The sequence below is a fragment of the Mus pahari genome, chromosome 9 (genome assembly GCF_900095145.1).
Source record: "Mus pahari chromosome 9, PAHARI_EIJ_v1.1, whole genome shotgun sequence".
NCBI lineage: Eukaryota > Metazoa > Chordata > Mammalia > Rodentia > Muridae > Mus > Mus pahari.
Genome location: NC_034598.1, coordinates 40,097,251 through 40,120,711, shown reverse-complemented (window position 1 = coordinate 40,120,711; position 23,461 = coordinate 40,097,251). Strand labels below are relative to the sequence as shown.

Genomic DNA, 23,461 nt, shown 5'->3' with positions numbered 1-23,461 from the left:
AGCTAAAAGCTGTCTCCCAGTGACCTACTTTCTCCATTAAGGTTGTATCTTCTCATTGCTATTCTAAGGTTGTTCCCTTGCCTCCCCAATCAGCACCAACAACTGGGGGCCAAGTGCTCAAATATTTGACCTTATGGGGGCCATTTCTCCTTCAAATCACCACAGATGGCCATACTATCCAGCAAGACAGCGTGCCAAAACTGCCCTGGGTGGGAGTGGGGTCTTCAGGGTCTCACAAAGGAGAGAACATTTGTGCTAGGCACTGATGGCTGAGCAGGAGTTCCAGGAACAAAGCAAAGAGTTGGTTAAATCACCTCCCAGAGGTCTTAGTGCTTTCTGTATATCATTTATTGAAGCCATTACAGATAAGAGAAGCAGGGGGTCCCAAAAACCAATGAGTGTAAGTGATGGCCTCATGGAGCTTGTAGTCTAACTGAAAGCTGCAGACAAGAGCCAAAGAAGAGGGAAACATAAATGTAGCAAGAATAGGGGAAATACCATACTGGTCACCATGACCTTTGAGCTCTTTCTCTTTTTCTAGAGAACCTGACCAGTCTGACAGAAATAATCGGGAGATTAGGAAAACTGGAATTACCTATGCCAGAGCATCCTAAACAACACTCTGAGGAGAAGCCTTTTCAAGACACTCATGGCTGAGTATCAGTTCTTTAAGCCTCAATCTTTAAAACATAGGCTGAGGTATGAAAGAGAGGGTGGCTTAGAGTAAGTAAGGAGCATGCAACGGGACAAACTGTTAATGTTAGCATCCTTGGAGGTGAGAGAAGAGAGTGCAAAGACAAGGCAAGACCAAGGTATGATGGAGCAAGGGCTTCCAGAGTAAAAGAACTCCCATAAATCAGAATATTAAAACAGAAAAGAAAGAATGAGGGCTGGGGAGATGGCTTGTGGGTAAAGTGATGGCTTTTGGGTAAAGTGGTGGCTCATGGGTAAAGTGGTGGCACATGGGCAAAGTGCATGCCAGGCAAGCATGAGAACCTGAGTTTGGATTCCTAGGACCCACATAAAAAACTGGGTGTGTTGGAGAGGTAGGGATGGAGACAAGCAGATTCCTGAAGCTTATTGGCCAGAAAAATCTAGCAAACTTGAACTTCAGGCTCAGTTATTGCCTTTGTTGGACCTTTGTCAGTTGACACAAGCTAGAGTTATCTGGCAAGGGGAACCTTAACTGAGAAAATGCCTCCATCAGATTGCCATAGGCAAGTCTGTGAAGGCATCATCTTGACTAATGATTGATATGGGAGGACCCAGCTCACAGGAGCATATACAAGCCCTGGGCAGGTGGTTATGAATTGTATGAGAAAGGCCAAGCAAGCCATGGAGAACAAGACAGTAAGGATTCCCTCATGGTCTCTGCTTCAGTTCCTGTCTCCAGGTTCCTGCCCTGGCAGGATATTCCTCCAGGATAGACTCTAACTTATAAGATGTAGTAAATTCTTTCTTTCCATAGTTGTTTTTGGTCATGGTGCTTATTATAGTGATGGAAAAAAATGAAGCTAGCAGTTGGTACTAGGAGTGGGCTGCTGTGGTATGATGCAGCAGGTGGAGAGGGGGCACCTCAACAGGAGGGCCAAGGAGTTCCCCTGAGGAATCACCACCAAGGGGCAGCTGACCCGACTACTACAAAAGGAAGGTTACCAGGGGAAGGGAGCCAGGGAGTGGAGCAGGGACCTGGGAAAGGGTAGAGGCAGAGAAGGAAAGGGGGCAGAGAAGAACAGAAAGAGAACATGTGGGGGAGGGGAGAGAGTGAGGAGAGAGGGGGGAGGGAGAGTGAGGAGAGAGGGGGGAGGGAGAGGGAGAGGGAGAGGGAGAGGGAGAGGGAGAGGGAGAGGGAGAGGGAGAGGGAGAGGGAGACGAAGAAGTCCTTATTCTGCCAGGTTGGCTCACACCTGGCAGGTGGCTAAGCAAGTTGTTGCTAGGTAGCTGTTGGGCGGAGCCTGAGCCTAGAGGAATTACCCACAGATGCTCCCCCCCCCCCTTTTAAGGAATGTGGAAGGATTTGGATCTTTGGACTAAAAAAAAAAAAAAAAAAAAAAAAGCAGAGCTTAAGAGCTATGCCAGCAGGAGCATGGACTTAGGCTCAGCTCAAGAGGTTTTGGGGGAGAACAATACCAACACTGGTGAACCTGGGGTATTGTAGCAAAGAATGTGGCTGTTTGCTGGCCTTCTGTGAACTTGCCTGAGGCTAAATTTAGGACTCTTTTCTTTGGCGGAGGAGACTTCAAGACAGCATAATACTGACTCTCCTCCCGTGGTTCTTGGTAAGCACTCGAATGCAGGTCTACATTAAGGAAGAGAAAGTGGGGCAAGAAGAAGTATAAGGTGTACAGTGTGAAGAGGAAAAGGAGAAGGAAAAGAGAAAATTCCGGAACTAGGCTAGAGACAGACCCTAATGGTGTATCAGGAAGTAAGGATATGGATGGGGAAGAGAAATGTTAAATAAAGATTGTAAGACGGCGGCATCGTTTTGGTCTAGGCCCAACAGATCAGGCTAACCCTCAAAATGGCATCACTCATATGAAGGTATGATACCATGTAGCAACTTTGTTGCTTAGCTCGGTATTTTGGAAAGAGATGGTAGCCAATTTCCCCACAAGACCAGGTTCAGTATCATTCCCTCTGTTTCTAGCCTCTCCAAAAAAGGAAGCTTGCAGAAGGATCCCGGTACTATTCATTCAGCGACTGTTCTGCCTCTGTGAAATGGCTGTTCTGCCCTTCCGTCTTTGTTTCCGCTTTATACAGATAGACCTGTCCACAAAACCGAACCTGCTCTCCTCATCTCAACGCTTTTATGGGAAGAGGCATAGCCTAATTCTTGAATAAAGTTCATTTAAAACTCTGGCTGGCGTGGTGGTGCATGCCTTTAATTCCAGCACTGGGGAGGCAGAGGCGAGTGGACCTCTTGAGTTTGAGGACCAGCCTGGTCTACAAAGTTTCAGGACATCTAGGGCTACAAAGAGGGAGCCTGTTTCAACAAACCAAACAAAATCCTTTAAGACTCCAAATTTGATTTTTGGCAAAGAATAAAGAAATAAAGAATAAAGAAAGACTCCTGTAAGCCTCGAGAGTCAGGCACACACAGAGGATCAACCTCACAAAAAACGTAGCGACATTAGCAAAACCTAAAGGCCTACAGCCTTCCGGAGTAAGAGCAAACACATCAAAGACGTGGGTCTTCAAAAAGCGCTCAACACTAGAGGCAGAAGGAACAGCTCAAACTTGTGAAGAAAAACAAATTCTAACCTAGACTTTGATGTTCAAACTACCAGGCAAGTTGTAGAGATGCAAATTTTCATACACACCGGTATGGAGAGGCTAACCTCAAACGCACTCCATCTCGGGGGACTGTTCTACCAGCTGACTGAAAGAGAAGAGAAAGGGATGCTCCTTCATAATGAAGATTCCCCGGGGTATCTCTAAGTAGCCAGCAGAGGGGGGTGACTAAGTCAGACCAAAGCAATCAAAAGCCCGGTGGATCTTTCTGAGATGGAGCCTCCTCCACTATCTCTGAGTGGCCAGCAGAGGGAGCAACTAAGTCAGACCAAAGCAATCGGAAGCCTGGTGGATTCTTTCTGAGATGGACTCAATACTGCTTAATGTGTCTACGCAGGTTAAGAGGATTAAGGAACTGATGGATTCCTCTGTTGAAGGACATCTGGGTTCTTTCCAGCTTCTGACTACAGAAAATGTGGTACATTTATACAATGGAGTTCTACTCAGCTATGAAAAACAATGACTTCATGAAATTTTTAGGCAAATGGATGGAACTAGAAAATATCATCCTGAGTGAGGTGACTCAGTTACAAAAGAACACACATGGTATGCACTCACTGATAGTGGGTGGATATTAGCCCCAAAGCTCGGAATACCCAAGATACAATTCACAGACCACATGAAGCTCAAGAATAAGGAAGACCAAACTGTGGATGCTTCAGTCCTTTTTAGAAGGGGGAATAAAACACTCATGGGAGGAAATACAGAGACAAAGTGTGGAGCAGAGACTGAAGGAAAGGCCATCCAGAGACTGCCCCACCTGGGGACCCATCCCATATACAGTCACCAAACCCAAACACTATTGTGGATGTCAAGAAGTGCTTGCTGACAGGAGCCTGATAGAGCTGTCTCCTGGAAGGCTCCGCCAGAGCCTGACAAATACAGAGGCAGATGCTCACAGCCAACCACTGGACGAGCATGGGGTCCCTAGTGGAGGAGTTAGAGAAAGGACTGAAGGAGCTTGCAGCCCCATAGGAGGAACAACAATATCAGCCAACCAGACCCCCTAACAGCTCACAGGGACTAAACCACCAACCAACCAGTGTACATGGAGGGACCCATGACTCCAGCCACATATGAAGCAGAGGATGGCCTTGTCGGGCATCAATGGGAGGAGAGGCCCTTGGTCCTGTGAAGGCTCGATGCTCCAGTGTAGGGGAATGCCAGGGCAGGGAGGTGGGAGTGGGTAGAAGGGTGGGGAACACCTTCATAGAAGCAGGGGGAGGGGAGGTAGGGTAGGGGGTTCCCAAAGGGGAAACAGAGAAAGGAGATAACATTTGAAATGTAAATAAAGAAAATATCCAATAAAATAAAAAGAAACTGATTGAAAGTGTAGGACAGAGCTTGTATTAGAACACAAAGCAAATTGTAGGGAAAACAGGGACTCAGGAGCAAATGCCTTGGCAGAGGCTGAACTCAGCTAAGGCGGGGCAGCCGTGCCTGTGAGGTGGACAGTTATGTTTGTTGTGATGAGGATGCACGGAGGATGGAAAACTGAAAAAGCAAGGGGCTGGCGAGATGACTCAGTGGACAAAGGAGTTTGCCCGGCAGCCCAAGTTCAACCTGCAGGTCCCACATGCTGAAGGGACAGAGCAGATTCCTACAGACTGTCCTCTGACCTCCATGGGATGTATGTGCATCTACATAGACATCACAAATAAATGTCTGAAAAACTGAGGATTAAGAAGCAGCTACAGAAAGGAAAGGAAAAAAAAAAAAGGAAATTCTGAAAGAACCAACTGAGTATTCAGCACTGCCCCTTGGAGAACACTTACTTTGGTTTTTTGTTTGTTTGTTTGTTTTTGTGTGAAACAGGGTTTCTCTGTGGCTATGCTGCAACTCGCTCTGTAGACCAGGCTGGCCTCCAGCTCACAGAGATCCGCCTGCCTCTGTCTCCTGAGTGCTGGGATTAAAAGCCAATGCCTCACCACCACCAGGCAGAGAACACTTGCTTTTATTTTTATTTTTGGTAACAGACCAGGGACTCATTTTATCTCCCTGACAGTTAAAACTTAACAAATAATATGACTGAAAGGTCCATGGTACCAAAAATGTATACAACAGAAAACATAACAATGTATATACAATAGAAAACATAACATAATAAAACAAAAAAAGCCCATGGTACCAACAGTGAATACAACAGAACATGCAGTTTTCTCCAAGGAGGGCAGCCAGAGAAGGGGGTGGGGGAGGATCAGTGGGGAAGAGCATATTCAACTCATGCAAGGCCCAGGGTTTGACTCTTCAGTGCTAAAGGAGACAAGGCTCAATCCTGGTGACTGCTGACCTCACCTGGGTCCACAGTGGTAGAGACTGGGAGGGGTGAACGGGAGACACAGGCTGCGTGGTTTCTGGTGTTGTCAGGTACAGCGTCTAAGCTAGCCATCCTGGCAGGGGCTTGAAATCTCAGTATTTGAGAAACAGAGGCAGGGGGATTGTTGCAAGTGCCTTTGGCTAGCCTGTTCTAAAACATTTTGATGCCTAGTGGTGGCAGTGTGGCGGCACATGCCTTTTAATCCCAGCACTTGGGAGGTAGAGGCAGGAAGATCTCTGTGAATTGGAGCCAGTTTTGTCTACAGAGGGAGTTCCAGGACAGCCAGGGCTACATAGAGAAACCTTGTCTCGGAAAAAAAAAATGATAGAAGAAAGATTAAAACGAAACTAAAAACAAAACCCCAGGCAGCAGATACTCTGGCGAGAGAATACACATCAGACTTAAATGAGAAAGAATCATGACAGAGACTCACTCCATGCTTCCTGGAAACAGATGATATTGACTCCACACATTGCGGCCACCTCAGCAATCTCCTCTATGCGCTTGTGGAGTGCAGAAACCTGGCAATTTAAAAAGCAAGCATTAGAATATACTTGTGACTACCGTTGAGATGACCTAAAAGAATTCACCCAGGCGCAGAAGAAACTCCCACCTGATCACTTGTAAAAAAAAAAAAAAAAAAAAAAAAAAAAAAAAAAAAAAAAGAGGGGGAAGGCTTAGCATTTGTTGTAGTCCTCAGACTAAAATCTGAAGACAGATGGAAGAAAAGCAGCTCTGGGCTCCCACAGATATGGACTGGAGCCCCTCCCCACTCTTTATCCTTCACTATCTCCTACCCCACCCTGGGATGAACACCTTTCTCATGGTGTTGCTGAAACATGTGAATGAGTATGGCTGTATTTCCAGTACGCAGGGCAGGAGTGTGTCCATGTACAGGTACTCTCCCTTCTCTCCCCCCCCCCCAGCCATTGCACACCATAGGCCACCCTGCATTCAGGGTTTTAGTGGTCTTCCTTGACCACTTCCACTGTCCTGTAAGATCTGGCTTTCTGGCTGGTTTAAATGTGTTCTGGTCTAGGAGGGTGTCGTCTTCTGCTCTCTAATCTTCTAGAAGGTGTCGCCCCATCCCACCTCACCCCTGTAGAAATGCTCTCAGCTGTGGATGGATGCCCCTATGGCTGTACTGTCCCGAATGTGGGACTATGGTGGTCATGTTGTCTGTCACTCAGAGGACCCTGCAGGTTCCTTGTCATTTGTGTGCTCATCATAGGGACAGGCTCCCAGGGGACAATCAGACCTGTTTGATCTAAATAAATAGAATAAAATAAAATATAAAACAAGATAAAAGCTGGGGGAGCCAGGCAGAAACAGTAAAGAACACGTTTGCTTGTTCTTAGGTCCACTGTCTCTTTCCAAGTGGCTGTGAGCTCCAGTCAGGCCTATGGACCTAGATTTGCTCAGCACCATCAACACGCAGAATAAACTTCTAGGTACAGTGCGGGGTGAGACTGTCCCCGGCCTTGTAGCCTGACAATGTAGATGACAGATTTCTTCCCGAACAACGAATCCTGGGAGAAAAGTGAGTTGAGAATCACACTGTGAATGTGTGTCTCTCTGTGTGTTTGTGTGTAGTATATGTGCCTGCATTGGGATCAAACCCATAGATTCATGTATACCACGTCAATGCTCCATCACTGACTCATGCCCCTTGTCCCTGCCATCTTTTAATAGAACTGGGGATATGACTCAGCACAATGGTGCTTGCTTAGCAGGCTGAATCTCTGGGCTCTTTTTCCAGTAACTACCAGCACACACATGACTCCGTGTTTGTGTTTGTGTTTGTTTGTGTGTGTGTGTGTGTGTGTGTGTGTGTGTGTTCTTTTACTCTTCTTTCATGTATATGGAAGCATAGGACCAGTCTGGCCTGAAACCCAAGTGACTTGAGGTTTCTGCAAAATGCTTAAGAATTATCAAGTGTGTTAAGGTTACCTCTATAGACAATGCTATCAGTTCCAGGATAACTTTTTTTTTTTCTCTTAAATACAGCTGTAAAAAGCTGTATAAATAAAACCACTGGAATCTGTGAGCATGATCTTTTAGAGAACTGTAAAAAGTGACCACATTGATTAACTATACGATAAAGGGATGTCTAACCTTATTCTCATAGCCCGTGTAACTCTTAGCAAACACAGACTCGCACATTGGTAAACACTCGAGGGCACAGTGAGCCCCTGGCTTTATGATAAGCATGAAAACACAGGTGTGATACAAGGTCAGTGCATGCTGGCAGGTGGTGACCTTTGCCAGGAAGACTCCTGTGGAGAGAGCTTTAGCTATCCAAGGGGCACTTTCTCAGCTGGTAAATGACATTTCAGATCAGGAGTAGCAGAAGAAACTGAAGGAGGTAGGAGGATGAACAAGGACTGAAAATAAAGAGAAGATTTAGGGACAAGATCGGAAGGAAGAAGAAAGGGCAGAGATGCATGAACCAGATGCCCTTCGGGTACCTGGGCTATAGACCCTCAGTTCAGCCAACAGTGACTGCACAATGGGACAAGCCAGAGCCCTAGTTATGCGTGTATTGCTTATCAAAGACAGTACCTGTTCCGCCACGGGGGCAGAAGTGGGGAGCGGGATTCTGTTCTGAACAAGCCCCACGCGCACGATCTGGGGGCATCTCTGCTGCTCCTTGGCTGCCCCGAAGGCGTATCCCTTCAGTTCAAAGTTCCTCTCTGAGGCAGCTTTTAAAGCTTCTCTGGGCAGATCGAGATTCCTGAAAAGGCAACAACGGAGAAGAGAAAGACATTTCAAAGAGTCCGATTATACCGAATCCCCCGCCACTAGGGGATCAGACCATGTGTGGAGCCCTGGGTCAGACCCTATACGGAAAAAAAAAAATTCCCCCTACTTCTCTGTAGTTGTTTATCAGATTAAAAAGAGTTGTAGGGTGTCTTGTTCGGAAAGCTTCCAGGACAGGGCTCAGAGACCCGCGGAGCCCTAAGGCTGGCACGTGAACAGACATTTCACTGAGAGTAAACGGGGAGACTCTCACGTGGAGGAGGTCTGAGCCTGGCAGAGGGAGGCAGTATTCCAGATCAACAGGCTGGGGCTTGGAGTTACAGAGGATCAGGGCAAAGACTGAAGTTCCAATGGCCAGCACAGGCAGGAGGGAATTGGCTCTAAAAGTGTTTTTGAACCAGGATTAGAGGGCTGTGTGGATCCTAGGTTTGGGCCAGCTGTACTACCAGAGAAGGGCTAGGTGGTGCTCAGGAGACAGGCTGGATGGAGCCCAGGAACTGCTAGAAAAAGTGAGGCTCTGTATGCATTCGCCCCTCAGAAAGCAGAGTTTCAGGTAGTCTGCCCAGAGCTTTGTTCTCGTATAGTTTCATGCCCGGTGCTGGGTGGGTGCTGGGTGTTGTATGAGGTTTGAAAGGGTGCAAGTGTAAATGTTTGCCCATATTTGTGGTTCATCACTAACTGCTAGAGGATTATTTACTTTCTACTACAGAGACCAAGGGTCAGATTGCAAATACCTCCTGATGCCCAAGGCTGGGGTGAGACGCGAGGGGCATAGTTCATGGCCCAGGCCCAGGAAGGGCTTACCATCTAAAGGCAAAACGATTATGAAATACCAAGAACACATCAAAAAAATATAACCTGACAGGCATTACCTAATAATAATATTTCTCTCCTACTTTAAGTCACTCTCTTAAAGACATTTCTTTCAAAATCACAGGCCTGTCAGTCCAAGCCCCCTGTCTCCACCCCCTGCCAGGAGCTTCCCTGACAGCTCGGAGCTGGGTTCCGCCCCTGACAATCAGCCTGCTTTTCAAGCAGTCAAAGCTCCCTTTCCTCTGGTGGATTAGAAATAGCTGCAGTGCCCACACCTGGCCTCCCCTCACGGTGATGCCACAGAGTCCTCCCACCGTGGGGGGTTAGGTTCTTGCGGGTCTAGTTCCTAGGAAATCTTTCTTGGTGACAACAGTCCCACATCTTCCCGGGAGCTACATACTTAGGAACTCTGGACCGAGACACAGGGAGGAAAAAACGAGACAGGCTTTATGTGTCCATTTCCTAAAAAGCTATGGGCTCGGGAGCCAGGCACCTTGAGCACCCTGTGGGCTCAGTCCAGGGAGGTGGCAGGTGCAGTAAGCCTGGCTGGTTGGTGGGCATCTCTATCACACCCCATAGCTGTCTGCTGTCAGTCAGGACCACCCATTGTTCTAATCTCCCCTTCCTTCCTGAATTCTGAGTCCAGGGCTGCCCTCACCTCGGCCTGCCATGAGACTGTGCACTTGAGAATTCCCAGCTCTCTGCACTCATTCCCTTGGGCCTGAGGGGAGTGAATCAGGCTGCTCCATCCTCCAGGACTTTTGGCTTCACGGTTTTGCATCTTCCGGATCTATTTTCCTGCATCTCTTTTTATGGTTACCACCCGTTAAGATCTCTCTGCCATCCTGTTATTCCATGTTGTAAATCCTCATTCCCAATGCCATCTGAATTCAAGAGTTCCAACTCTACACTCCCTCCAGGCAAGGCTTTGGTTTAGAGGAGTCTGGGATACTGCAGATGAATATGTGCTTCCCCACCCCTAACCCCCAACCCCCCAACTCCCCAACATCGTTTGAAAGACTGAAATCCTAACCTCTCAGAGGGCCTAGAGTGTGACTAACTGTGAGTACGGACTCCCCTACAAATGGCATTAGCACTCCTATTAAAATCCCAGATAATGTGGTTTGCCCCTTGACTGCACATCCACAAGAAGTCACTATTTATAAGTCCAGAAAGGGGACCTCACCAGACTCTAAATCTAGCAATGTCCCTGAATCCTCAGAGCCATAAGAAAATACATTTTCCTGAAGAGCAACCCACTTGCTGATATCAAAGCTAAAGCAAAGCAAAGCAAACAAAACAGAAACAGAACAAAACGAATATAAAAACAAGAAAAAGAAAATGATAGGCACTTCATGGAATAATACCCCAGGAAGGAATAGAACCGAGAAAATGAGCCTCAAATTTACTCAGGTGTCTCATGATGCATTCAGCTATCTGTCCCTCTAGTTCAGTGGCTCTCAACCTTCCTAACACGGCCACCTTTCCATACAGTTCCTCATGTAGTCCTGACCCCCAACCGAAAAATTATGCCATTGCGATTGCATAACTGTTCTTTATGCTACTGTTATGCATCGTGATGTAAGTAGCTGATCTGCAGGAGACCTGATGTAGGAACCAAGATCCACAGACTGAGAGCCACTGCCTTTCTTGATTTCAGCTCCTCTGCCTCTCCCTCTTGCTGTGAAGAGTCTCCTCTTCCTAAGGCCCAGCTTCCAGGAGGAAGGCTTGTTGTTTCTCATCCTGGCTCCATCACACAGTCCTGGGTCCCCCTCCTTATAGCATGGAGGGCTCTAGGCTTCTGCTTCCTCAGCTACCCCTAGGGCTGGAAACTTCATCTCTCTTCATCTCTCTTCCTCTGCTGTCTATTTGCCAGAGAGTACTTTAAATGATTAAACTGAAACACTGTTACAAAGGAAACAGGTTTGTGCGGTGAGAAATCACAGCACAGGGGAGAAGAAAATGAAGAGCAAGTCTTTAAACTCTAGCTCCAAACCTCAAAGGGGGTCTGATGGTTTATGCATTCTTCCAAAGAGATACAAAGTTACCAATGTAATGACTGCTTCCTGATTTTCCTCTTCATCCTGCCTGTTTCACTCCACAACCTAGAGGCACGTGAGGGGCTGCATAGGTTACTTCAGTCCCCGAAGACTATGGTGGACCTGAAAAGTTCCTGTCACCTTGTGACATCCTGATTGTCGTGACAGCCTAGTACATTATATGTAACTGTGGTACATAACTGCAATACATTGTATAACTGTTTCTAACATGCTGCTGCTGCTGCTGCTGATGATGATGATGATAAACACAAGGGCAGGAATCATGTGCTACAAATAGTCCCTGTAATGTCCTAGGCAAAAATAAGTGAACAGGCTGCTTGTGTGTGTGTTGGGGGGGTGAGGGGGGGGTGATGCAAGCCTTTAATCCCAGCACTCGGGAGGCAGAGGCAGGTGAGCTTTATGAGTTCGAGACCAACCTAGTCTACAGAATGAGTTCCAGGATAGCTAGGGCACAGAGAAACCTTGTCTCAAAAACAAAACAAAACAAAAACAAAAACAAGAAAGTGAGCAACAAATGTTTAAGGGGTTAATGAACTTAATGAATGCTTCTTGGTTCTGTTCTCTGGGGGTCTCATCTGTCCAGCGTAGTCAGGCAATGTATATTCATCTAGCTTTCTCACTTAGCAAATATTTAATAAACGTTGTCAATGTATATTGGGCACAGCCAGAAATCCAGGGCTAGGATGATTTGGGGAAGCAGCCATGTACAAGTTGGCCTCTGAAGAATGAACAGGAGTTCAAGTGGGAGGGGTTTTAAGTATTTTAAAGACAGAATAATTTCCTATCTTCAGGTGGAAATTCTATTCACAGCCAAAACTCACCCAGTCGTAAGAACTAAGTATGCATGAAGGTTCACACCTTAAGAGATAAAACGTGAAAAGTTCATCAGGGAACAGAACCTAAGAGAAAAATGGAAAATGGGCAAAGGAACTTGTTCAGGTATTGGAAGCCAATGCCCAGGGTTAGGACCTGGCACTCCCTGGTTAGCACAGGTTAGTCCCAGGTTGGCACAGGTTAGCCCCAGTTAGCATCGTACCCTCCGTTACAATTCTGCCCTGCTCTGTGATTCTCCAAATGTTGATACGAACCTTCTCACTCCATAGTCCCTGACCTGGCCTCAGTCCTACCTTGAATGTGTACCAGTCATTTCTGTGGGAAATGTTTCTTTCTTCATAATACCCCTCTGACACCAACAAAATCTTTCTATTCCAGGATAACATGCTCACTTTACCCTTAAAACAGAACAATTAACCATTCCTAAAATTTGGGCTAAGATGCCCCTTGCTTTGTTTTTGTGTTAAATCTTCTTTGGAAGCCTCGATTCTAACACTACTCATCTAACTAATGCATTGTTGCTGTTGTTTGGGGGTTTTGCATGAGGTTGTAGAAACCCAGGTCTCCCAGCCATTGAGCTACATCCCTCACCCGCATGGTTGGCTGATCTTGTAAGTACAGTGGAATGTGAGAGCATTTTAGGGTCATCTAGCCCCTCACCAATTATGGAGACGGTTTTGTTTGTGTGAGGGGAGGGGCAAAATGCCAATGAAGTTCTGCTACCATCCACTTGCTGTGGTAGATTTAGTGGTTTGGGCCTCCCTGCAGGAACCCTAAGGTTGCCAGGAACCAGTGATTTCATCGATTATCTTTGGCTGATAAAAGTTCTAGCGCAGAGTCACCGGCATTCTGTCCAGAGATCAAACAAGCTACATTGGATAAGGCCTGAGCAGGCCAATATAAGCAAGAGTTGGACAGAGGTTTAGCAAGGTCAGAGTTCACATTCTAACAGCCTAGAAAACCCCTTATAGGGTTTGCTCAAAGGACAAGGAAACAGTCCATTTAAAGACAACTTTCTGATTGCTCCAGAAAAATAGATGGAAACTGAAGACCAAGAGGGAGGGGTATTTTTTTTCTCCAGCTCTGTTATACCTGTTATACCAGATGTCCAACTCTAAAAAAAAAAAAGGAATAAAAAATCTGGTTGAGCTTGCCCAGAGTGGGAAAACTTGAGCTACCAATTCTCTTGTCTGGAAAGTCTGGAAGCTTCCTTAATTAGTTTGATCCAGTATTCCTCTACCTCCAAATCTCCAAGCTGCTAGGAAGGATGGTTCACAAGACCCTCACCGCAGGCATTGGACAGACCTCCCAGGGAGGAAGCTGGGATTTGAGTCAAAGCTAGTAGCTTAGGGAGGGGAGGAGTGTTGGAGTGGCCCTGGAGATAGCTTTAAGAGACAAATTCATTTTCGGTCCTATTTTGTTCCACACAAGGTGGGCGATGGCGGGGGCGGGGCTGGGGAAGCGAGGAGTCTGGGGGCGATGAAAGTACGGTTTATAAGAGTCACCCCCCTAAAGATCCTCATCGCTCACTACATGTGGCCTTTGCGAGTGAACTACAAGGTTCTTCATCACTACCTTCACTGAGCCAGTCGCATCTGAGAAACCCTCCCCTTGCTCCTCCAGCCCACAGATGGGTGACTCCAAAAGCCCCAAACTCAGCATCTGGGTTTCTGACCTAGTCTGCTTGCCGTAGAGAATTCGCTTCACCTGGCCCAAATCATCAGGCGGCAGATGTTTTTCCAGGCATTGCTCCAGGGACTGCCACTCAGGTCCCGCCATGGCCAGAGGCTGGTTGCAGGGACTGATGTCCCACGCGAATGGCCTGCCCTCTGCCCGGAGTATGGGGAGGAGGAGGCAGCAGCCTGGCAGTTCTCCAGAAGCACGGGATTTGGTGCTCTGTGAGGAGGGTTCACATGCAGACAACACCCTCTTCACGCCTCTGCCCGGGGGCAGCCAATACATGCTCAGGACATTCCTGGAAGACTTTTTCTATTGGCTCTCTATCTGGTGACCAGACTGGATCAGTGCTGGTCGCCCCTGGAGGCTCTCCCTAGCCCAGGAGCCTCCTTCTTCCTCCTTCTTCCTTAGATCTTTGATGGGCTGAAGTAACTTAACCTTGAGTTTGGTCAGCGGAACAGGGCAGCCAGCCGCAACAGCCCACTACTACACGGGGCTGCTGATGGGCACAAGAAGCAATACTTTGGCATCTGAGTATTTCTGGGACCAGTCAAGAGTCCTGAAACTATGATAATACTAGGCCTTCGGCTTCCTTTGAGCCACAGATCACATGAGTCAGGCGAAGCAAGTTTGGTTTCCCTGGAATCAGTACTGCAGAATATGGGATCCCGAGCAGGGTGCTCTCTGTATTCTGATGCGGCTTCGGGATCTCTGCCTTTTGCGGTACGCATGACCACGTGCACACTTTGCCAGCTGCAGAGTGGAGAAAGATCCTAACCCACAGATGCCATATACTTGGGAGCTGGGGTGGCAGGGAAGCACTCCCAGACCCTTATTTACTCCTGTGACCTGGGGGAGGTATCCTGCTACTCGGGGTCATTTGCTGCTTTATCTGTGGAATTGGAATGTGGTGACCACTTAGCATCCTTGCCCGAGTTTAGTTCAGTGGTAGAGCAGCACTGCCTTGCTAGAAGGTGTGGCTGAAGATATTTATATCACCACTTTGATGTTCTCTGACAGTTTCTAGTGTCTTCCTTTTCTAGAAGCTGAGAGATTTGTGTGGGAGACTTCATAAAGCATAACAAAAAGACAGTAGAGATAAAGACATAGAGACAGTTGGCACTCTGTGTGTAGGTCCCACCGCTGCATATTCAACCAAACTTGATTAAAAAGTTTCCTCCAAGTTGTGCCCATTTTGAAAAGCTTTCCCCCCTCCCCACATTATTCCCTAAATAATACAATGTGTCAGTTGCTTATATAGCACTTACACTTGATTAATCTTACTTTTAGTTAGGGTAACTATTGCTGTGGTGAAGCACCATTACCAAAAGCAACCTGAAGAGGAAAGGGTTTATTTCACCACCACCACCTTCCCCCTCACCCCCCCCCCCGCAACCATTCTATATAACAGTTCTTCTTCAAAAGCCATGAGGGCAGGAACCTGCAGACAGAAGCTGACACAGAGGCCATGGAGGAGTGCTACTTTCTGGCTTGCTCCCATGGCTTGCTCAGTCTGCTTTCTTACAGAACCCTTGACTACCAGCCCTGGGGTGGCCCCACCCACAGTGGGCTTGTCCCTCCCCCATCAACCATTAATTAAGAAAATGTCCTATAGACTTCCCCATAGCCCCTTCTTACGGAGGCATTTTCTTAATTGAGGGTCCCTCCTCACAGATGACCTTAGCTTGTGCCACATTTGACATAGTTAGGTATTACAATCTAGAGACTTGTTTGAAGTAGATGGTATAGCTTATCTGCAAATACCACACTATGTTAAAGAAGGGACTTTGCTTCCAGGATTTGGGATCGCTAGGGGTCCTAGGACCAACCTTACATGGATATCTACCTTTTAAACAATGTAACTTTAAAAGACATTACAATTGAACATGTGGCTAGTGTAAAGACACCTAACTGTATCCTTCCTTCCTTTTCCTTTCCTTTTTAAAAATTGGGTCTCCCTATGTATTTCCGACTGGCCTACAGCCCGTGTAGAACAGGATGGCCCTAAACTCAGACCCACCTGCTTTTCTCTCCATGTGTTGGGATCAAAGCTGTTCCTGACCACACTCAGAAGGCACACTCTTTCTTGAGACAAAACGTCCGTGTTTTGGGTATCCTGGGCCAGTGTGTGTGTGTGTGTGTGTGTGTGTGTGTACACGCGTATGTCATGTGAGTGCCTGCCTGCCCCACCATAGGGCTTAAAATCTGTACTAAAACCTTTTTATTTTTATTTTTTTCTTTTTTTCTTTTTTTCTTTTTTATTTTCTTTATTTACATTTCAAATGCTATCCCGAAAGTTCCCTATACCCCACCCCACCCCTGCTCCCCTACCCACCCACTCCCACTACTTGGCCCAGGCCTTCCCTTGTGCTGGGACATATAAAGTTTGCAAGACCAAGGGGCCTCTATTCCCAGTGATGGCCGATTAGGCCATCTTCTGCTACATATGCAGCTAGAGACACAAGCTCAGGGGGTACTGGTTAGTTCATATTGTTGTTCCACCTACAGGGTTGCAGCCCCCTTCAGCTCCTTGGGTACTTTCTCTAGCTCCTCCATTGGGGACCCTGTGTTCCATCCAATAGCTGGCTGTGAGCATCCACTTCTGTGTTTGCCAGGCACTGGCATAGCCTCACAAGAGGCCGCAATATCAGGGTCCCTTCAGCAGAATCTTGATGGCATGAGCATTAGTATCTAGGTTTGGTGGCTGATGATGGGATGGATTCCCGAATGGGGTAGTCTCTGGATAGTCCATCCTTTCATCTTAGCTCTAAATGTTGTCTCTGTACCTATATCCTTTCATGAGTATTTTGTTCCTTATTCTAAGGAGGAATGAAGTATCCACACAATGGTCATCTTTCTTGGTTTTCTTCTGTAAAACCTTTTTTTTTTTTAAAAAAAAAAAAAGAAAATTCATTTTTATTTTAAAAAATGTAGGTGTATGCGTGTTTATGTGTTCATGAATATCACATGTGTGAAGGAACCCTCAGAGTCTAGAAAAGGGTATCAGAACCCATGGATCTAGAGTCACAGGCCTTTCCGAGCTATTGAACCTGGACCCAGACTCTGGTCCTCTGGAAGAGCAGCAAATGTTAAAGCCTTGTCTTAAACTCCCACCTTGCCTCACTGGGAAATTCGGCAGTGAAGTCAAGATTCTTGCTTTATCTTAGTAGCAGTCTCTGGTAAGGACCCCATGGTGTGTCACAGCCAATGCCCTCCTTTCCTGCAGACGACTGTGACTTCTTACAAAGAAACAAATGTACATATCTGTTCTTGACAACTACTTAATAAATCAAAATACAATTTGAAGTTGGAGAAGAGAAGGCTGAAAAAAAAAAAAAAAACAACCCTCTCAAAAGTACAGGTGGCTCTCATCAAAGAAGATGACGCAGTGTCCCTCAATGTCATCAGTTTTTCTGTATATTCCTGATTGTTAAAAAATGGGTTTTCACTGGGCAGTGGTGGTGGCACATGCCTTTAATTCCAGCACTTGGGAGGCAGAGGCAGGTGGATTTCTGAGTTCAAGGCCAGCCTGATCTACATAGTGAGTTCCAGTACAGCCAGGGCTACACAGAGAAACCCTGTCTTGAAAAACCATATAATAATAATAATAATAATAATAATAATAATAATAATAATAATAAATTTTAAAAGGGTGGAAGGTTTCTTCCAAGTTCACCTGCAAAGCTAAAAACAAAAACAAAAACAAAAACAAAAACAAAAACAAAAACAAAAAAACCCCCACCTGTCTGGAGCACTGACAGACAATGACTGGACACCCGGGGACTCCATCTGATCTTACTTAGTTTTGGAGATGACTGCCATTTCCCTACTCACCCCAAGAGTGTTACTTTGTTAGTGAATGGTTTGTGAATCTCTGTGTTCCAGAGAGTGTAGAAACTTTATCTAGTCCCATGGATGACAACCTTCCTGATGCCTCTGAACCCTTTAATACAGTTCCTTATGTTGTGGTGATCCTCAACCATTCGATTATTTCTGTTGCTACTACATAACTGTAAGATTGCTACTGTTAGGAATCACACTGTAAATATCTGATAGGCAGGATATCTGAGGTGTGACCTCTGTGAAAGGGTCATTCAACCCCACAAGGGGTCAGGACTCATAGGTCGAGAACTGCTGCTCTAGCAGCATGTGAGCCTTCCTAGTACACCACAGGACTCACCCATAGGGAGCCAGACTGCTAACTGGGAGAGGCTTCATCACACACTCTAAAATGAATGAAACCTCCGAAAAATTAAAACATGGAAGGGAAACTTTAGAAAGGTCAAAGGAGGCTTTCCCTGGTTGGATAGGCATGGAAAATACTCTTGACCCTACTTGTTGAAGGGTTACATCTGATTAGAAGACAGATTAAAGCTGGATGGAGCAGCAGTGGTCCAGCCTTGTAACCTCTTTATGGAAGATGTCACATGTACTCAATCTATAGAACCTGCCTTAACTCACATGGATTTTTTTTTTTAATCTGAGGGTCCTGGCAGTCAAACATACATGCCATAAAAAGTAGCTGTGTTTCTTGGTCGACAAAATACTCATGCCCTTTATATACTTGTTGCTTAAACATTGTTCAGCATTCACATTCTAGTAAAACCAAAAAGCCATCCCCCCAAATATAAACAAGAAAATACCTACAAATAAACTTAACCAAGAAGGTGAAATACTCCTTCACTGAAACCTTCAAAGCACTGAAGAAAAAAAATTAGAGAAGGTGCTAACAGACAGAAAAGTATCCCTTGTGTATGGACTAGCAGAATTAATATTTTGAGATGGCTATGTCGCTGAAACTAATTTACAGATTCATCACCATTTCTATCAAAATTCTCATGACAGAGCTGGTGGGATAGCTTCATGGTAAGGGCATTTGCCACCAAGCCTGAGAACACAACTGACAACTGGGGGTTCCGTCTCCAGCACCTATCCTGTGGAAGGTGAGAACCAACTTACACAAATTATCTTATTAATATGCTTTTTATTTGTTCTTATTTATTTATTTGTGTGTGTTTGCATGTTTGAGTACATACACGCATGCCATATCATATGTGTGGAGGTCAGGTGGAGAACAACAGTGTTGAAGACCTGACATTGTTCTCTGGCCTCTGGACTTTCATAGGTGTCACATGCGTGCACACATATACTATATAGTTGCACAAACATTCCAGAATTAGAAAAAAACGGTTGAAAAAGTCCTGTAAAAGTACAAAGCAATCCCAAGAAGAAGCAGCATTGCTGATATCAATACCTGACCTCAACTTAGACTACAGAGCCCAAGTGACCAAAAACTGAGTGGGACTGAAAGAAATCCACACAGCTGTAGATATTTAAAGTTTTTACAACGATGTCAAAAATATACATCGGTGGTAGACAGCTTCTTCAAATAGTGCTGGGAAAACTGAGTGTCCATATGTGCAGGAGTGAAAAAAAAATGTCTACCTCTCACCTTACATACACATCAATTCCCAAAGTACCAAGCTTTATTGAAATGCCTTAAATCTTAAAAGTTCTAGAAGAAAACACACATAAAACCTTCAAGATACAAGTATAACCGAAAACTTACTGAAAAACAAAACAAAACAAAACAAACCTAAAAAAAACAAAAAACAAAACAAAACAAAAAAACAAAAACAAAAATCCTCCATTGCTTCAGGAAGCAATCCCCAGAATTGACACGCGGAATCAGGTGAAACGGAAAAGCTTCTGCAGAGCAAAGAAAAAGGACCATTGGAAGATGGAGACAACCTGCAGACCAGAAGGAGATTCTTATTATACATCACACAGAGACCTGCTATCTAGCATACATACGAAATGCACAGATTAAACATCGAAACAAAATCGTCAGTTCAACAAATGGGCAAATAAAACAAACAGACGGTTTTCAAAATAAGGAACACAAATGGGCAATAAATATTGAAAAGGCGTTCTACTCCTCAGTGATCAGGGAAATGGGAATTAAGACTGCTTTGAGATTTTCATCTCACTCCAGGCAGAATGACCGTCATCAAGAAAACAAGTTCTTGCCGGGCAGTGGTGGCACATGCCTTTAATCCCAGCACTTGGGAGGCAGGCAGATTTCTGAGTTCGAGGCCAACCTGGTCTATAGAGTGAGTTCCAGGATAGCCAGGGCTACACAGAGAAACCCTGTCTTGAAAAAACAAAACGAAACAAAAAATAAAACAAGTTCGTGCTTGTAGGAGCAACTCTAACCCCATTCCCTGGGGACTCCACCTCTCTGGGTGTCCCAGGGTCCCCTTGGCCCTTGCATCCCTGTCTCTTCAGACTTACTCTTTTTCCTACTGCTTTCAGAAGTCTCTCCTCCCACCACACCTCCACTTCCTGGGGTCTCCCCACCTCTTTCCCACAGACCGTCTCAGGCATTACTCCTCGACTATCTCCATTTCTACTGCCACCCACCTACCCACAGAAGCACTCGCCACCAGGGCCACCACAGCCACTTCACTTGCCTATGATCCAGAGACAGCAACAGCAACCAAAGAGTCACCCAGCAAAGATGAGACCCGGTGATGCTAAGAAATATCTCTCAGCCACTGAAACTACAGATGCCTAGATTTCCAAGGCAAAACCACGAATGTGACCAGCCAAGTCAATATATACACCTCCACCGGATGTTGGTAAGCCTATTGCAGAAGGCCCTAAGAAATGCAGTGTAGCTGAAGCACAAGACAGGGACTTCAAAATAACAATTACGAATATGTCTGAGGACCTGAGGGAGGAGAGGAATAGATAGATCCTCTAATGAAGTCTGTGAAAACACAGTCAAGTGAAATAGTGAAGGTAATTCATAACATGAAAGTGGAATTTAACAAGTAGAATCACCAAGGGCAGGGGGACCTAAACTAAAACTGGCAAAGAAAAATGAAGGATGTCTAACAGAACCTAAGAGGTAAGCTTCACCCAGAAGTACAAGACATGGAAGAGAGAATCACAGAGTAGAAGAAATGGATATCTCAGCCAAAGAATGTGTCAAATCTAAAAAACACCAGGCACAAACCATCCAGGAAATCCTGGGACATGAATAGTGGGGACAGGGGAAGGAGAAGAAACCAGGCTAAAGGCACAGAAAATATTTTTAACAAAACCATAGAGAAAAAAAGACACCAACCTATAGAAGGAGGTGCCTATTGGTATACAGGAACTAAAGAGAGCACCAAGTAGGACTAGAAATTACTCACGACACATACTAATCAAAATACTAAATGCACAGAAGAAAGGATATTAAACACTTCAAGGGAAAAAACAACACAAAAACAATTCACACTTGACTTCTCAATGGAGACTCTAAAAGCCAGAAAGTTTTTGAATGGTGGTCTACAAACTCAGACCACAGATACCAGCCTAGGCTACTATAACGTGCAAAACTATCAATCCCAATCGACAGAGAAAGAAAACAACCCACAGTAGAACCAAATTTAAGCAATATCTGTCTGCCAGTCCAGCTCTACTGAAGGTATTCGAAGGAAAACTTTAGTCTGACAAGGTTAACCACCCCCAAGGAGACACAAGGAATTAATAATCCCAGAGTAGTTAATCAAGAGAGGTACGAAACTCCACACCATAACACGACTATAACAGGAATCAATAAACGCCGCACATTTGCGACTCTCAATATTAATGGTCTCTATTCCCTAATGAAAAAGACACAGACTAACAGACTGAACTAGAAAACAGGACCCATCTTTCTGCTGTATCCAAAATACACAGCTTACCATTAAGGATAGACATCAGTTCAGGGTACAAGGACAGTAAAAGGTATTCCAGCAAATGAACCCAACAAGTGAGCAGGTGTAGCCATTTTAATATCTGACAAGATAGAGTATAAACCAAAACTAATCAGAAGAGATAGAGATGGACACTATATATTCATGAAAGGAAAAAAAATCCATTAAGAGGAAACTCCAATATTTATCAGTGATGCACCAAACTCAAAGGCACCCAAATTCATAAAAGAAATATTGCTATAGCCGAATTCCCATGTCGACCCTCACACACTGACAGTGGGACTCTCGCCAATAGGCAGGTCACCCAGACCAAATAAATAAATAAACAAACAAACAAATAAATAAGCGGAGAAATGCTAGCATTAAACATCATAAATCAAATGGACCCTGTAGACATCTAAAGACCATTTCATCCGAACACCAAACTTTCTTCTCAGCAAGTCACAGAACTTTCTCCAAAAGTGACCGAACACTAAGACCCAAAGCAATTCTCAACATACATAAGAGATTTGAAATAGCCACCTGCACCCTCTGCAGCTCCCACACTTACAGCCAGAGATCAACAGCAGAAACTATACAAACTTACGGAAATGGAACAACTCACACTGAAAAAAATGTGTCACGAAAGTAACCAAAAAGGACAATAAAATCCTTTTAGAATCAGATGACAATGAAGACACCACAAATCTGTGGGATGCCAGGAAGACGGGTCTAAGAGGCAAGTTCAGAGTACAAATGAATATACATTCAAAAGCTGGAATGATCTCATACTCATCGCTTACTGATACTCCCCAAAGCTCCAGAAGAACAAGAAGAAATGTCACCCCAAACCAGTGGGCACCAAGAAATAAGCAAAACAGTGGCTGAGATCAATGAAGTAGAAACAACGGATACAAAGAATCAATGAAGTGAAGGGGTGTTTCTGTAAGAAAATCAATAAGAGTGGCATATCCTTAGTCATAGTCACTAAAAAGAGAGAAAGGGTTGAGATAAGATTAGAAATCAAAAGGGGGACATTACGAGTGACATCTAGAACGTTCAGAGAATCATAAGTGTTAGCATCAGAACTGTTCATGGACAGCCAGAAGCTGTTTCCAGGCAGCTTCTGAACCCAGCGATGACATCATCCCTAGGTGATGACACCCCCCACACACCTCCTCTCCACCCTGCGTCTATTGCCATGGCACCCATCGTATATACCCTTGCACATGCGTTACCTACGTTACCTACATCATGGCCTGGATAAAAGGCACGGACCCCAACCCATAGTTCTCTCTTTTCCTCACTTCTTCCCCTCACCTCCCTCTTCAGGGGTGCCTCCGTCAATAAAGACCTCTCCCCTGAGAACTGTGCGGGCTTGGTGTGATCTGTCCAGTAATTCACCACCCCACCTAACAATAAGGACATACTTTAAAAATCTGTACTCCAGCTAAGTAGAAAAACATCAAAGAAATGGACGAATTTCTTGACATACATGACCTACCACATTTAAATGGAGAAAAAATAAGGTATTTAAACAGACTCATAACACCTAGTGAAATAGAAACAGTAATTAAGTCTCCAAAGCAACGAACCAACCAAACAACCAACATTGACAAAACGACCCAAACAAACAAACAAGCAAAAAACCAAGGGCCAGATGGAGTCATCCCGGAATTCTACCAGACCTTCAAAGAAGAATTAAAGCCAATACTCACAGGTGTGTCTAGCCATTCGGTCTTAGTTAATTCCCGATGTAGTCAAGTTGACAAGAATAGCCATCACATGGATAGAACCTACATTTAGCCCACAGGGAACTAGACAGTTGGTCTTGTCTGAGACCTAAAGCAACCCGCCCAGACATGACAATTGGAAACCTCTAAAACTGAAATGTAATAAACCTCTTTCCCCTCTTGAGTTGTTTTTGTTGTTGTTTGGTTTGGTTTGGTGGTTCCCGCCCACCCCCACCCCCCCGCACCCCC

At 45.3% G+C, this 23,461-nt stretch overlaps 1 protein-coding gene across 1 annotated transcript in view; it reads right to left on the bottom strand.

Moving 5' to 3' along the window:
- The window catches only part of Upb1 (beta-ureidopropionase 1), a 32,286-nt gene extending 18,293 nt beyond the window's left edge, over positions 1–13,993 (bottom strand). The window contains exons 1-3 of the mRNA XM_021205492.1: positions 13,751–13,993; positions 8,171–8,342; positions 6,042–6,129 (exon numbers count right to left, since the gene is read on the bottom strand). Of these exons, the coding sequence (XP_021061151.1) occupies positions 6,042–6,129; positions 8,171–8,342; positions 13,751–13,854 (364 nt within the window). The 5' untranslated portion in view covers positions 13,855–13,993. The remainder of the gene's footprint in view (positions 1–6,041; positions 6,130–8,170; positions 8,343–13,750) is intronic.
- Between the last annotated feature and the right edge of the window lie 9,468 nt (positions 13,994–23,461).